Source organism: Trachypithecus francoisi, unplaced genomic scaffold (assembly GCF_009764315.1).
Source record: "Trachypithecus francoisi isolate TF-2019V2 unplaced genomic scaffold, Tfra_2.0 Lachesis_group13, whole genome shotgun sequence".
Classification (NCBI taxonomy): domain Eukaryota; kingdom Metazoa; phylum Chordata; class Mammalia; order Primates; family Cercopithecidae; genus Trachypithecus; species Trachypithecus francoisi.
Window position 1 is genome coordinate 18,059,344 of NW_022681458.1, and position 17,087 is coordinate 18,076,430.

Here is a 17,087-nt window from a genome sequence, read left to right on the forward strand (position 1 = left end):
AAGCAGTTTAGCGAATAAGCAAAGTAGTTTACCACATTCAGTGAATTGTTAAGTAATTTCTTGCCTGAAAAAAGTAAGAAGAAAGGGTACCCTGGCATAGTATCACTTTTTACAGATGGGTAAGTATTGGTCTGAATTTAAATTATTATTTCATAGCATTAGATTCACTGTGTGTACCCCTGGCCTTTGGTAAAACCCTGATCAAGAAGGGTACTGCCTTACAAAATGGGCATGTAAACACATGTTGCCTGAACTGTAGAGAAACCAGAAGCCCCTCATATTTTCAAGAGACTACATAAAAATATATGGGGGAAGGAGGAGAAAATTCACATGTAAACTTGTTCAAAAAGAAAAGAATAGCCCAGATATTTCTGGGAGTTGTCTGGAGACCAAAGAAACCTCTTTTTACTATAATTTCATTAAAAGGCTCCCTTTTTAATTTTCAAACAATTCTAAAAACTTGTAATTACTTAATGCTTCAGAAGTAAAATAAAAATTATTAGTTTAAAATACAACCCTTCAAAACTACAAATTCACTACAAGTAAACTAGAAAATAGATGAGCACAATAAAAGAAAAAGTAGTCATAATTTCTTCAATTTAGACATAGGTATCTTAACAATTTATAACTCTGGATTACTTAAACATGAATATATACAAAATCTACTTTTTATTTTCTAAAGGAAAAAATAAAGTATGATATTCATAAAATTCCACAAAGATTAAGGACTCAAAAGTCATAAAAGAACTAAGTATCAATAATAGGGCTCATGACACTGAAAATTATAAAATATCAGACAGTTAGTAACTAGAGTCCTCACCTTCAACTTTGTTTGTAAGAGCTCTTTACTAGTAATGATGTTGGTCACCTCTGTTTCATTTAATCCATGAACAATGGCTGGACCTCCTAGAGTAGCATATAATGTAACAACTAAAAGGAAAAGAAGCAGTCAGTCAAATATTAAAACATTTAACTCTATATAAAGTCTCTGAATGTGGAGATGAATCATAATAAAATATTGGGAGCCCTAAACTGTTAAATCCATAGTCTATAAGTGTTATGTTTTTTAAAATTATCTTATCATACTAATCAACATTACACCTACTCATCCGTCCCTAAATGCCCCAAGATTTCCAATTTTTAAAGATGAAGATATTTAAATTTTTATTTTGTTTCACTTACAAAAGTTACTCTGGGACTACTACATTGTGAAGAAATTATAACTGTTTTCTAAAACTTCAAACTCTTAATTATTGACCACTTGGTTCTATAATGTGAAAAAGAACATATACAAATAGGATGACACACTGAATGTCAGATTTACAGTGTATGTCAAGAAAAGAGCACAAACAAGTGGCAGTAGCGTTTATTCTCAAGCAAAAATATCTAAAGACAAACATTGTCAGAAATGCTGAAATTACATAACATGAATAAGGTAAACTTTTATTTACTTTCTGCCTAACTCAAAAAAGATACAAAAAATGACTTTGAAAATAATTCTTTTAAAACTCCTCAAAAGAAACAATGTAAATCCAAACCTGTGAAAACAAAAATGAAATGTTTGTTTAAAAGAAAAAGTGGAGGAGGCCAGGCATGGTGGCTCACGCTTATAATTCCAGCACTTTGGGAGGCCAAGGCGGGCAGATCACGAGGTCAGATCAAGACCATTCTGGCCAACATGGTGAAACCCCATCTCTACTAAAAATACAAAAAATTAGCCGGGTGTGGCAGTATGCGCCTGTAGTCTCAGCTACTCGGGAAGGTGAGGGAGGAGAATTGCCTGAACCCGGGAGGCAGAGGCTGCAGTAAACTGAGATTGCGCCACTGCACTCCAGCCTGGCGACAGAGCGAGACTCCATCTCAAAAAAGGAAAGAAAAAGTGGAGGAATTTACAGCAAGAAATCTGGTGAAAGTGTATTTTGTTTCATCTGAAAGATGAGACTAAACATCCACAAATTACCGTCACATTTTGGCACCCAGACCTCTGAACTTAACGCTTCCAGAACTATCTCACAGACTGAGCCACCACAATTACCACTCAAATAACTACAATATGAAAACTCTATTGTTTAACCCAGCACCTTGAAGTTCACCAGGTTTCAGTATGGAAGCATTTTGGAGGTCAACTGTTGTTACGGATAGAGATGACAGAACAAAACGACAATAACTTCTAAAGAGGATTCCTGAGAAACGGTATTGGAACAATGGCCCCTAAGTGTAGGTCTAGTTCTCAAGATCCTGAAAGTCTCCCATTAAGAGGTTCAAGCCTCACTGCAACATTCATTGGTACAATTTGTCATATAATTGATTTATTTTCCAAAATACACCAAGAATTCCAAGTCACAATAGAGTTCTCCACTAACTGGACACTGGGTGAAAATCAACATCAGAATTTTAACCTCTTCAGAGTAAAGTATTTCAATAAATATGTTCATTCTTCCAGAAGGTAAGAAAGTCTACATACGCTGAAAATTATACATAAAACACGCCTGTGCAGCTATCATCCACTCGGCCCTGGTCTCACAGAAGATGGCGATGTTGGTCTTTGGTTTCTGGCCCAACATCTGTAAGCCATTCCCAAAATTTAAGGCTCGAACGAAGACATCTTCATAGGAGAGCCAATTATACTGTCCAAGAATAACCTGATAAAACAAAAGACAAATACCCTTTAACGTAATCAAAATAATAATTTACAAAAAGAAACCAGAATATCGTCCAAATGTTACGATGAACCAGAAAGTTGTTTGCATAGAATTATTTTTTGAATAAAAAGCTAGAAGTTTGAGTGAAAAATATACTTTAAAAATTAGCTATTTTGTGACATCTTCTATACAACTTAAATCTTATACTGTAACTGGGGGGTTTTTTGGCTTTATTTTTGGTTTTCAAAAATATTGAGAGTTTGATAGGATCCTAAAAGTCAACTGCCTGGCCAAATGGTCATACACTAATCATCTACTTACAAATTTCATATATTTAAATGATTTAGGTGTTAACTTAATATTCAGCCTAGTACCAAGCACCACAGATGCCAAAATTTTAATTTCTCTCTATTCAGGAATTCCTAAATGTCAGTATCAGATGGTACAATATGATTCACAGAAACTTCCTCTACCCAAGCTAACAGAAATCTTTATGATTGTTGAACTTGACCTGCAGTATCAAACTCTGGATAAGCAAAAGCAAAGTAAACAAGTTTCTGTTTACACAACCAGGTGAACTAGTTATATTATTCAAAGTCCCTCTGTTCAAGCCTTAAATGCTTACTGGCACCACCAGGCTTTCAATATTTTATCTGTTTATCAAAAGTGCTGGTAATATCAAATATGCACTAGTACACTAAAACTCCCTTTTAAAGTTTTTTAACATATTGTCTTTAGAAAGTTTCCTCAACTTAGACAAAATCCTACATATAGATTGTATAAAATCCCTAATTACACACAGATCGTATAAAAAGCTCCTCTCTCTGCAAAAACATATAGGTGATTAATTCCCAAACACGGCTGTGTCAGTAACATACATCTCAAACACCTTAAAATCATCTGACCATGTTCATTTTATCAATGTAAACATTTAAGAAATTTCTAGAAGAGGCTGGATAAAGATAAAAATGGAAAAGGATAAATGCTGCCATCTAGTGTCCCACGCAATTGTGCATTTAAGAAATAAATGCTTATTTTGATGGGTAAAGCAACTGCATTTAAGATGATACTTATTTACTTTACTGGCTCCAAACTCTCACCTTGCTCTTCACCCCCATGAAATGCTCAGCACAGGGAGCTCCAATGACTTCAAAAGGAGCTCTGTGGGGGTGAGAAGACAGATGAGAACTTGGCCAAAATGTGCAGGAACTGGATTACAATTATTAAGAATGTTACACTCTAAAGGTTAAGAATGCACTACCTTCCAGATTCTAGCATGTAAATGACAGGCTTTCTAAATTTCAAAGACTAGGTATGTTCTGAAAAGGTGTTTGATATACAATCCAAATATGTAAACTCATGCAATGATGCCACCATGTGGCAAAGGAATCAAATGAGCGTGAAGATTTCCACATATGTAAAAAATAAAATATAAAAATCGGAATCTCATTATTTTAATTCTTTGAACCACGGAATCATCTAGTAATTATGTTTTTCATAAATATTTCATTTAGAGGACACTACCCACTCTGTATTTTGTCTGATGTGTGCTGGAAAAGTTTCTAATCCTAACTTTGTCCCTATCGCTAGCCCAAGACAAGATTAAACTATTTATTCCTTGCCAATATCATTGAACACTGCTGCGGAACAGCCAACCTTTAATCCAGGACCTCCACACCCTGAAGCAATGCTATCATACAGCCCTGGTCTATTCATTTTTTCACCCTCTGAAATACCTCTGAAACCTTCTCTCTATTCAAATAGCCTCCTCTGGGCAGGTGCAGTGGCTCATGCCTGTAATTCCAACACTTTGGAAGGCTGAGACAGGTGACTCATTTGAGGCCAGGACTTTGATATCAGCCTGGGCAACACAGCAAGACCCCATGTCTAAAAAAAGCGTAAAATTAGCCAGGCGTGCAGTACATACCTGTTGTCCCAGCTACCTAGAAGGCTGAGGCAAAAGGATCACCTGACCCCAGGAACTCAATGCTGCAGAGAGCTGTGATCATACCACTGTACTCCAGCCTGGGCAAGAGTGAGACTCTGTCTCAAAATACACACACACACACACCCCTTCCACCCTTCCTTCTCTACTTACAGGTGGTAATCTTGTTTCATACTGAAAACCTCTTTAAGCACTAGGACTTGTTTTACTTTCATTATTTAGAAATCTTTCACAATTACAAACGTTCCTGTCTTCTTCAGTAAACTACACCTGGCTTCATTTAACTATTCTCTCTGCAGCTGAAGATCATGGTGAAAAAATTATTCTGAGGGGAGCCATAGAGTAAAAATATTCAAGAGATCTGGATGGTTGTAATAATCATGATAATGATAATGAGGGTAACTAACCTTTATTAGTGCTTACTACATGCTAAGGACATTGCAAGTATTAACTTATTAAACTCTTAACCATACCTGTAAAAAACTGTTACTATTATTATCCCTATTTTACACATGACAATATGGAGATGTAGAGTAAATATAACCTGTTCAAAATCATGTAACTAATAAGTGATGGGACTAGAATATGAACCCACGCAAACGCATTCCAGAGACTAACCATAAAATCACAATGTTTCTACTGCACTATAGAAAGAAGTTGGGGTCTTATTAAGCACGTGAGTAAGGTGGCCTGATTAATAATTGTGAAAAATCCTTTTTATGCTGTGTGTGAGAGAATTATAGTTGGGGGCAAGTGTGGAAGCAAGGAGGCCTGCTAAAAAAAAGAAAAAAGAAAAAAAAGGCGGGGGGAGGCTGTAAGAGATGTAAATCAGACACCCCTGATTTTTTGGCTTCAACAATTTGGTATGCAGTAGTGCCTTTAATAAATAGGATGAAAGGAGAGGGACAGTTTGGATGGGGAAACTAAGAGAAGAGTAATATAATAGCCAGCCTACAAATCCCAGCCAAGAGAGTGACCATAATTTGTTACATACAGCATGATGCAAATGTCCTAATAAATCAGAAAATAAATATTATACTCATACACAAACAGGGTAAAAAATCCGACTAGAGTAAGAAATAACACAAAAGATGGCATTAAGAAAGAGAAGAAAGCTAAGTCAACTTACAAGGACATAAATGAGTGTTTCTATTATCTTTTTGGATCAATTTAGAAGGAATGTCAGTGAAGTCTTCTCTAAGTACCATTATTACATAATCCCTCATTCTCTTCTTGTTTTTGTAAAACACCTAAGAAAAAATTAAGTGTTTCTGATAGCTCACAAAGTATATGAGCCAGCTTGTACTCTTTACTGTTTCTATTTTTAGTCTTTGCAGCTTTGTTCTATTTCAGGTATACATGTATTTTAAAGTTGTTCTGAAATCATTTCACTGTTCATTTCAAGACAACGTTAGTGCAATGCATTTACTGCTGGGAATACTGGAATCAGGTGATGCTGACACAGGTTCCAGCTCTTAACTCTGCTACGGTTTTATAGAACCAGATGAAACTTAAAAAGATCCTGGAAAGGCCTGCCAAGCAACCAAGTGCCTTTTGTTTTTCTGTCCCCCCCAGAAGAATCTGGTCGTAGTGAAGCTGGTGGCTACTCTATCCTGGACACAATGAGAGCAGGGTCATTACCACTGCCTTTTTTCATCCGCTCATCCTCCCCTCAGGACCTCAAAACAGACTGTTGGGATAAGACGGAAACAAAGCTTCAAAGTTCATTAATTTGAAATAAGGCTTGTGCATCTTTCCTTCAACCATATCAGATACAACATTCTGGGGTTAATCCTCAAAAATCTTCCTCAAAAATATTTTAAATATTGCTACTCCATTTGTTTTCTTTTCCAGTTGAAGATGATCTTCAAATATGAAAACTATTTAATGAAGATACACTTCACTGAGCTTCATCAGCCAGCAGGCACTAAAGGCAGAAAGTACACAGCTTAATCCATCAGTTGTGAAAGTTCCCCTTTTCAACATGCTAGGCAGATGCTGCTACTGACGCAACGCAATGGATGTAACAAGAAACCAAGAGAGGGGAAAACAAAAAAAGCGCCTAACATGTTTAACATGCAGCTGAGATACCCACTCTGCAGTCTGCAGATCACTGCCACAGCTGCAACACAGAATGAACTGAAACTAAGCCTCAGCTAACCAGCGATACTGCACACTTTCTTCTTGAGTATGGCCAAGAGAAAGTACTTGTTTCATTTATTATATGCAAAACCTAAAAATTCATTCTACTTTCCCAATGACCCTAAAGAAAACTATAACATGTTCCCAAGTCAGAGTCTAGACATAGCCTTCTGAACAAAGTCTGATGAACCACAAATGCCAATTTCATAGCAAATGCTAGCAGGCAGATCTGACATACAGAAATTCAGAACCTCCTATACTAACTAAATAAAACTTCACAGTAATGAACTATAGACAGAAAAGGTTGCTAAAAAACAGTCTGTCTCACTTCCTAACTTTTATGAGTTCAAATACTTCATGCTTTGTTGAATAATCAATGAATACAAAGGCACTATGGTCAAGGCAAGCAGGAAAGAGCCACATACACTTACACACGCACATTTGGGGAACAACTATCATAGCTGTAGGATTTTCTTTTGTCCAGTCTAATGACACATGAATTAGGAAGAAATATGAATTCACCACATAAGCGTCTCTTCTTTTTACACAATTGAGAACTAGCTTGCTGCTGTACATACTGAATGACGACTGAAAGACAATACTAGCCACATAAAATGAATAAAATATGTGTGGGATACTGGAGAAAAACTAAGCTTCCTGAAAAATCATATGCTTAGACTAAAAGAGAATCCAACCTTTGCATTCAAATAGCGTATCAAAGACAAAAAAATGAATCATAAGCAAATAGAAAAGTAGGAAACTTTTGCACACAAAAATGTACTGTTTTCAGTACCTTCTCATAACTACCCGATTTCTCAAACACAGACTCAAGAACAGTGTGCCACATAAAGCAGTGCTGTTCGGGCGCGGTGGCTCCTGCCTGTAATCCCAGCACTTTGGGAGGCCGAGGTGGGCGGATCACCTGAGGTTGGGAGTTCGAGACCAGCCTGACCAACATGGAGAAACCCTATCTCTACTAAAAATACAAAATTAGCCGGACGTGGTGGCACATGCCTGTAATCCCAACGACTCAGGAGGCTGAGGCAGGAAAATCACTTGAACCCAGGAGGCGGAGGTTGCAGTGAGCTGAGATGGCGCCACTGCACTCCAGCCTGGGAGACAGAGCGAGACTCCGTCTCAAAAAAAAAAAAAAAGAGTAAAACTCCATCTCAAAAAAAAAAAAAAGCCATGCTAAATATGACAAAAGCAAACTTCACTATGATAAAACGTTTTGCAAGTTATGATACATAGGCTAGAGAAGAAAAATTGAACATGCTTAACTCATTATTTCAATTTCTAGAAATGTGCTATTAACTTCAGCGAGATCTTACACAGAAAAAACTCAGTTTTTCCTAAGTCTGCAAAAGAAATAGGGAATATGCCTTAAAAGTAAAGTGACCACATAACTATCCAAACTAGGGCACCTTTTGAGATCGTAAGGGGGCACTGTTAATGTCACAGCAACAAGTATAAATCAGGACTGCTTCCGATAAAGTAAGATATACAACTACTCTATTTAAAGGTGAGGAAATTTACAGATTCTGTTGTCGAGTCAAAATGCTTTTAGTTTCTAAGAATTACTGATATCAACTTGCTTGGCATCTCCTTCATGTTTTGAGGAAAATGATGTATGAAATTTGTATAAGTGGCAAAATTAATGGGCCATATGGAGGAGGCTAAGCAACATCCCTCTGGCCCTCCAGTAAAAGAGGAGCTCTGAGTTTTTCATTCCATAGTTGCAGTTATTTGGACTCTCCTTCAAGATCTGATGGTTTCCTTGTAACTGACAGAAAAAAAGGCAGTTGGGGATCAAGGTAGCTGGAAATGGTTAAAAGATATTAAACCTATTACCTAACCCAATTATCAACCAACTACACACCACTGTACCCCCTCTAAAAAATACTTTATCTTCAATTTTTAACACACTAGAGTTTCAAGAACTGCTTAAAGAAAGTCACATATTCAAGTTTATAAACAGCATTCTCAGGCCATTTCTATACTACCAGTGAAGCACTACACTATTCCATGATCTAATTTTCCTCATTGAATTTTCTACTATAATTTTCCTCATTGAATTCTCAAGATAATAGTAATACAATAATAAAGGCTAGAGCATTTACATTAAGTGCCACAAACTGTTGTTCTAAGCACACTGCAGATACACACACACACACACTCAATCCTCACAAGAAGCCTGAAAGCTGTGATCAGTGAAGAACAGAGGGTATGAGTTCTGGAGCCAGAAGGCCTGGATTCCAGTCCCAGCTTCACTAGCTGTAGTGTCCTTGGGGTAGGTTACCTCAACTATCTGTGCCTCAATGCTGTCATCTGTAAAGTGAAGATAACAATAACTAACTCATAGGATAACTGTGAGTCTTACGATGATATATGTAAAGCTGTTAGAACAGCTTGGCTCTTGAGTGTCAGTAATGATCATTGTCTTCATATCACAGAAAAAGAAACTGTGGCAAATTAGTTAAACTACTTTTCCAGGTCAGAAAGCTAGTAAGCGGCAAAGCCAAGATTCAGACCTATAGTCTGGGTCTGGAGTCCAGGCTCTTAATTGCTGTTACACTGCCTCTAAGAACATCTTGCCCGTTGTTTCAAACCAACAATGGCAGGTTTCTCCATATTTCTGAAAAGAAATGTTTTAAGACCCATGCAATTGCCACAACCAAAGTACAAAGACATGAAGCACTCACTGCAACCCACATCTAAGCCACATTTAACCACATTTAACACAGCAGGTCCCACCCTAAAACCTGGAGCCATTTCCAGTACCCAGCTGCTCTAGAGACAGGGAGTATGGTTTCATATCCAAAACTGCCCTAGACATTCCAAACCCTGCTAGACACTGGAGAAGAGCTCCACACCAGTGGGTGGCAATGTCCTTCTGAAAACTCAGAACATATCAGTGCTGGTAAGTACAGGAAGAAATGAGAAGGCAGTCTAGCCCCCTTCCGACACTGTTTCTCCTTCAACAGCAAATTCTAATGGAAGCAGGCTGTGCCTGCCCTTTACTTCATTTGTAATAGGATACTTTATTCAGAAAGAATTCAAAGGCAATGAAAGATCACCTTACCTTTTTAAAAATTTTTCCATTTGGTTGTACTTCATCTTCTTCATTTAAAACTTCACGTGTTCCCAAGAGTCTTTTGTTCTTAAACTTGTTTTTTGCATATGTAAAAACTTTATCTAGAGTATCACATCCAGGGTATAAAACTGAAGCCAAACCATCCAAACTATTAACAGATCTGTATGCAGAATCAGGTTTTGAATTTACAGGCTTTGCTTTAATTTGGTTTGATTTTTCTTGTCTTGACTCAGAGAAAAAATAAAATGGAATGTATGTTAAAATAGTATAAAGTGATATTAGAAAATGTATAAAATATAAAAGAATAGGGTTGATGGTATGTTTTAGCTTCATGGTAGATGGTTTTGAAGACACGTGGTTATTCATAAGTACTCAAAAAGAATTAACAGACTTCAGCGAGAATCTAGAAGGAAGAAAAAGAAAGGTGTTAGTTCAAAATCATTTTTAAGTAATTTAAAGAAAAGTTACATCAGCAAATGAAGATTTTTTTTTTTTTTCTATCAGGCAGCAGCTACTATACTGGTCCCCTACAATGTCTTGATATTTCTAAGAGACTCATTTGTACAATATCTATTAACAATGGAATTACAAGAAAAGTTTCCACATCATACTGTAGACAGATGGCCATTCCAACCAAAAAAGTATCCACAAACATTTCCCAGTACTAAAAAGGGAGCAAGTCAGAAAGAGGGTTGGGGGAAGACCAAAAATTTACCCATTTCCTGTGCTTTAGCATCTCACTGCATTAGCGATGACAAGTACTTTACAAATATGACACATCCATCCTCTCTCACAGCCCCAGCAGCCACTGCCCAACAATCACCGCATTCCATCCCTGTGAACCCCATTCTCACTCAAGTCAGCAACAAGCAACCGGAGTTTGCAAATACAAAAAATTCATTTTCCACAAAGGCTCTGCAAATAATTTTCAAGTTAGGTTAAACTATGACGCAAGAAAGCAGTATACTTTGGTCATTCTGTACTTTGCATTCATCAGATTTATTGAAAATCCACTATGTTAGATATCGTTCTCAGCACTACAAACATTAACAGTAAACAAAACGGCCTAAGTTCCTGCTCTCGTGCAACCTACACGTTCACTGGGAGAGGTAGACAAGCAAATACATATGTATGCTTGCATGCATGCATGTGTACGTGCCAGGTGGTGATAAATGTTATGAGAAAAATAAACCCAGCTAAGGAAAATAGAAAGTGACTGGGGCAATGTTGGAGAGGTGCTAGAGGTAAGTGACATCTGAACAGACTCCTAACGAAGAGAGAGTGTACCATGTGCCTATTTGGGAAAAAAAGAGCACTCCGGGCAGAGGGGAACAGCCATTGTGTGGCAGGTGGGTAATAACACCTTTTTTTTTTTTTTAAAGACAGGATCTCACCCAGGATAGAGTACAGTACAAGATTATAGTTCATTGCAGCCTCAAACTCCTGGACTCAAGTGATTCTCTCTCCTCAGCCTCCCAAACAGTTGGGACTACAGGCATGTGTGACCACACTCAGCTAATTTTTCTTTTTTTTTTTTTTGAGACGGAGTCTAGCTCTGTCGCCCAGGCTGGAGTGCAGTGGCGCGATCTCGGCTCACTGCAAGCTCCGCCTCCTGGGTTTACGCCATTCTCCTGCCTCAGCCTCCCGAGTAGCTGGGACTACAGGCACCCGCCATCTCGCCCGGCTAGTTTTTTGTATTTTTTAGTAGAGACGGGGTTTCACCGTGTAGACCAGGATGGTCTCGATCTCCTGACCTCATGATCCACCCTTCTCGGCCTCCCAAAGTGCTGGGATTACAGGCTTGAGCCACCGCATCCGGCCATCATTCTTGAAGAAACAAAATTGAAGCAAACTAGTAACTAGTTACCCTACCCAGCTCCAAATCCAGGACTGCAATTTCTTAACAAGTGATGGAAGCAGCCAGTGTTTTTCACCTCCTACCCCTAGCTCTGTGTTGCAGAAACTCTATTCCAGGCAAGTGCAGACAGATGAGAGAACCAAAGAATCCTTTCTCTTTCATGCAGTCCCCACTCTTAGGGCAGAAGCTCTACCCCAGGTGCAGCAGGCCAAGGACACCAAGCACAGATCATCTATGCCTCACCTCTTGTAAGGCAGAGGTTCCATACAGGCAAAGAAGTTCCAAACAGAGAAGACTGATGGGTACACTGATGGCCTAGTAGACCACTCACAGAACAGATGTAACTATAAGAAAATCAAGCTGCTGTCCCCAGCCCCAGCTCCAGAACAGTGGCACAGCGGTTCTGCACAGACTAGAGAAGCAAGCTGTAAGACCACAGAGCCCCTTAGCAACTTCTAAGACTGACTATATTTGAACAAAGAATGGAGATGTTCATGCCTAATGGCACTGTCAAAAACAACACAGACTTTGGTGGTCAGCAATTAAGATGAGGCTGCCCCGTAATTTGGGAGGCCAAGGCGGGCAGAACACAAAGTCAGGAGATCGAGACCAGCCTGGCCAACATGGTGAAACCCCGTCTCTACTGAAAATACAAAAATTAGCTGGGCGTGATGGTACATGCCTGTAGTCCCAGCTACTCGGGAGGTTGAGGCAGGAGAATCACTAGAACCCGGGAGGTGGAGACTGCAGTGAGGAGAGATCGCGCCACTGCACTCCGGCCTAGCAACAGAGCAAGACTCCATTTAAAAACAAACAAACAACAAAAAAAACGAGGCTGGTAGTTCTGTGACGCACCAAGTGAAAAACTAACCAACTACTGTAGAAGTTTCACAAAGAACCAGGGAAAGAGATACCTAAGAACCCTCCTTCTTGACAAGACAAGCCTCAAAGACTGCCCTCAAACACAACCTTACACAAAGGGCATCTTAATTTAATTGGATCACAAGTGGGGAAATTTATGGCCCAGAGCTTTGTCCAAAACAATAAAGCAATCAGTTAGCAATTAGTGAAGAATAAGTGCTGGGTGGTGATACCCATGAAAGCAGAAGCTTAACAAGGAGATCTGAGAGTTAAAGAAAGCCCTGCTGAAAATCGGCTGTCATCTCTCAAGAAGGGCAGTCCAGGGTGACTATGTGTGTGCCCAAATGTGCCCTCTTGAGAAGAAACATCAGAGGGTACACTGTGCAGAATAAACAAACCTCAGTGTAATAGTTCAGCCAAGTCAGTAAACAAATAAGGAAACAACACAACAAGCAGCAGCCCTGGAAGAGGGGAGGGAAAATCGGTATTCTGAGTTGCTACGAAACACTATCTAAAATGCCCAGCTTACAACACAAAATCATGAGGCATGCAAATACACAGGAAAGTATGACACACGGAAAGAAGGAAAAGGCAGGGAGCAGAAATTGTCCTTGAAGGCCCAGATGTCAGACTTAGTAGACAAGACATCAAAGTAGCTATTATAAATACGCTCAAAAAACTAAAAGACTGAATTCTAGCACTCTGGGAAAAAAAAAAAAGAACTAAAGGAAGTCATGCATACTAAAACTCCAAATCGATTTTACAAGTTAAGGAACGCCTCCAAATTTGCTCACGCACAGCTGGTGAGAAGTCAGGACTCCAAAAGAGCCCCAGGCTTGTTCACCATTCCAGGCTGTTTTCTTTGACAATGTATCGTGTAGTAATCCAAAGACCGGACCAGTCGAGGGAATCTGGTTTTTGCCATAAAGGTCATGGGGAGACATTCAAGCTTTCTGTACAGGAAAATGGCAAAATGAAAACAAATGGTCTTGCTACACGCAGAACAGAGTTGCAAAGAATAAACATACCCTAATAACCCAGGAGAAAGATGTTATTCAACTAAGTTCTCTAAAATTTAATTTTGCATACCTGTTTTTGAATTAAAAATAATATCGTGGCCAGACATGGTGGCTCATGCCTGTAATCCCAGCACTTTGGGAGGCCAAGGCAGGCGGATTGCTTGAGCCCAGGAGTTCAAGATCAGCCTGGGCAACATAGTAAAACCTCATCTCTACAAAAAAGAGAAAAATTAGCAGTGTGGTGGTGCACACTTGTACTCCCAGCTACTCGGGAGACTGAGGTGGGAGGATCACCTCAGCCTAGGGAGATCGAGGCTGCAATGAGCTGTGATCACGCCACTGCACTCCAGCTTGGGCAACAAAGCAAGACCCTGTCTCAAAAAAAATTTAAAAATAAAAAAATTATCCAGATTCTGTGGCTCGCCGTGAGGCTGAGGCAGGACTGTTTGAGCCCTTACCACCCCTGAACAATCCTTTCCAAAATCTCAGCTGGGACCTAACAAGATGGCAGAAGCTAAAGACCATGTCACAGCTACCTGCCTTAACTGCTGCTGGCAGCAAAGGACTTACAGAGGTCTCCCCAAAACAGCCACTTCGGAACCCCCTTATTCCACTGTAGTTTCCCTGGGGACATAGGATCCTGGTGGCAACATCAAGAAAAATCTGACATCCTACTAAAGGCTGTGGGAGACGTTCCTATTACGAAAACAAAGAAGTAGGCAGTAGACTGAACTCGAACCATCCAAAGACTCCTGGACTTCAACAAAAAAGCTCCTTAAACTTGCAACCTTAGTTGTTTATTTATGTGAGTCAGGCTTTTTCTCTCTCCTTGGACCAGGAATTTGGAACTTTTTATGAGTGTTTCAGCAGTGATGGTAAACTAGTTCTACATTACTGCAAATCTCAGGCATGGGAATGACCACAGAAAAAAAATAAGTTGCTACTTAAAATGAATTTTCATAGAGGAAATAGCTCTGAAAAGTTTTGATGTTTTGTAGCAAGAGACTTAACAGATATGACCTATTCAGTATATGTCCACTATGACCTATGTTTATGCCTACGAAAACATCCACAGCATGAATGGACTCACAAAAATGTGATTTGTATTAATATATAAATCATCATAAAAGACTGACATCAGAGTACACCCACCATTCCTATACATTACTATTCTTATTGCCGCAGATCTGCCTCCAAGGTTGAAATGGATACTAAGACTGTACAAACTTCATTACCAGTTCTCAAAATGACCAGAATTGTTTTAATGGTAAAAGTTTATTAAAGGGCTTTTTTTTTTAACCTATTCAGGGAACTTCAGTTTGTTTGGGATATGGGATGTTTACACTGTTACGTTCTTGTAAAATAGTCATATTGACCTGCTCACGGAATACCTTAAATAGTCCAGTAGAGGGCAGCCCTGCTGGTAAAAAGGGTTTTACATCTTTATCACACAGTAATAGGGGAAAAGGCTGTTTTTGTTCATTTTTAGCTAATATCTAGCTAGGCAGAGCAAGCATACTAGGCAAATTGGAAGACTATTTTAGAGAATATACATAGTTTAAATTTATTTCATTGGAATACAGAAAAAAATTATAAATTCTGGACAAATGACTCATATAATAACTCTTTTCAATCCTACCATTTAATAATTCTTGAGTTCCAATCACATAACTATGGTGTTACTCTGTCATTTATTTATATAGTATCAAAAGTACTTGAGAATCCCAGCCACATCTTTGAGTGTTTCACAAGGCATTTTCCAACTTGAAAGTAATCAGTAATTGAAAAACAGGCCAGCACGGTGGCTCACAACTGTAAGCCCAGGACCCTGGGAGGCCAGGACAAACGGATCACTTGAGCTCAGAAGCTTGAGACCAGCCTGGGAAACATGGCGAAGCCCTGTCTCTGCAAAAACTACAAAAATTAGCCAGGTATGGTGGCACACACCTGCAGTACCAGCGACTCAAGAGGTTGCATGAAGTGGGAGGATGGCTTGACATCGGGAGGCGAAAAGTGCAGCAAGTCGAGATCATGCCACTGCCCTCTGGCCTGGGCAACAACAAAGCCAGACCTTCCCTCAAACAGAAAACCAACCTTCGATTTTACATGTATTTCATGCCATGACTAAAACAGTACCATTTTTACTGACGCTCCTAGGCTGGTCATTTCCCAAGGTGTGACTTAACTTTTTTTTCTTCCTTCTGTGTTATACTGGTAATACCACATTGATAGAGGCTGGACAAATACCCAGGCAGATAGTACCTTATCTGGTCCCTGGTGAAACCTCACCTTCAAGCCTAAAGCAACCTGAAGGCTGAAAGACGGGACTGCCGGTCCAGGGTGAAACCCATGACCCAAAGGGAGAAAGTCTGCCCCAGTCTGCCCACCCTTTCCTGACTGAGTCTTTCTGAATAATGCCCTGGGGTGGACTCACCAGGAATTCGAGCCTTATGCAGAGGAGGAGTCTCAACTCTTCAGCTCCTACGTGGTGGCCCTGGTATTCAATTTGTGAGGTGGAAACCTGCTGCAGGACCCCTCTCTTTGCTGAGCTTTCCTTCTGCTTAATACATTCCACCCTCCTCAGCCTTCAATGTGCCCACATGCCTTATTTTTTTTTTCTGGTCATGTGACAAGAACCTAGATTTAGCTGAACTAAGGAGCAAGAAACCTGCATCAATATGTTTTTAAAAGCATTACAATAAATTGAATGGCATGCACAAACAAGATCTAAGGTACGTACTAGAACTCCAAGTATGTATTTTCAAAGGTAATGGTGTGAATGCTATCATTTTATTAAAGGATTTGAATTATATTTTAATCCCTTAAAGCCCAGAATGCAATTTATGGCTACAGGGACCTGCCATACATTAGCATTCGGGGATGCTAAGTAACAACTAACTTTATAGTGATGAAACCACTGTCTAGTTCTCGTTTTCTATCCAAACCTGTGAATTTTTGAGTCCCCTTACACCAATGTCCTTATGTAATTAATAGAGCTAATAGCACTAGAACAATACTGACAAGTTGAATTATGTAGCATCATCTTACAAGATTATAAATATTTACAATATGTTGGAAGCTGGAAAGTGTATCAAATTAAATAAGTTGGATATGAAAAAATTATCTAATTTTGTCCACTTAGTTTACTTAAGTGAATATATTTACAAGCACATATTTAACAAGTAGCAAAAATATGTTAAATTGGGGTATTGTGTTTACCACTGAGGTTTCAGATGATGGAATATTTGCTACCTCAACAATACTTGAGTTTTATTGTTGTTTTTTTTTGTTTTTTTGTTTTTTTGAGACAGTCTCGCTCTGTCACCCAGGCTGGAGTGCAGTGGCGCGACCTTGGCTCACCACAACCTTCGCCTCCGGGTTCAAGTGATTCTCCTGCCTCAGCCTTCCGAGTAGCTGAGACTACAGGCGTGTTCCACCACACTCAGCTAATTTTTGTATTTTTAGTAGAGATGAGGTTTCACCACGTTGGCCAGGATGGTCTCAATCTCTTGACCTAGTGATCCAC

At 39.2% G+C, this 17,087-nt stretch overlaps 1 protein-coding gene across 1 annotated transcript in view; it reads right to left on the reverse strand.

Moving 5' to 3' along the window:
* The window catches only part of ACSL3 (acyl-CoA synthetase long chain family member 3), an 83,416-nt gene that overhangs the window by 26,312 nt on the left and 40,017 nt on the right, over positions 1 to 17,087 (reverse strand). Inside the window, exons 3-5 of the mRNA XM_033230064.1 lie at positions 9,812 to 10,226; positions 2,465 to 2,642; positions 821 to 930 (exon numbers count right to left, since the gene is read on the reverse strand). Coding sequence (XP_033085955.1) covers positions 821 to 930; positions 2,465 to 2,642; positions 9,812 to 10,189 — 666 coding nt within the window. The 5' untranslated portion in view covers positions 10,190 to 10,226. The remainder of the gene's footprint in view (positions 1 to 820; positions 931 to 2,464; positions 2,643 to 9,811; positions 10,227 to 17,087) is intronic.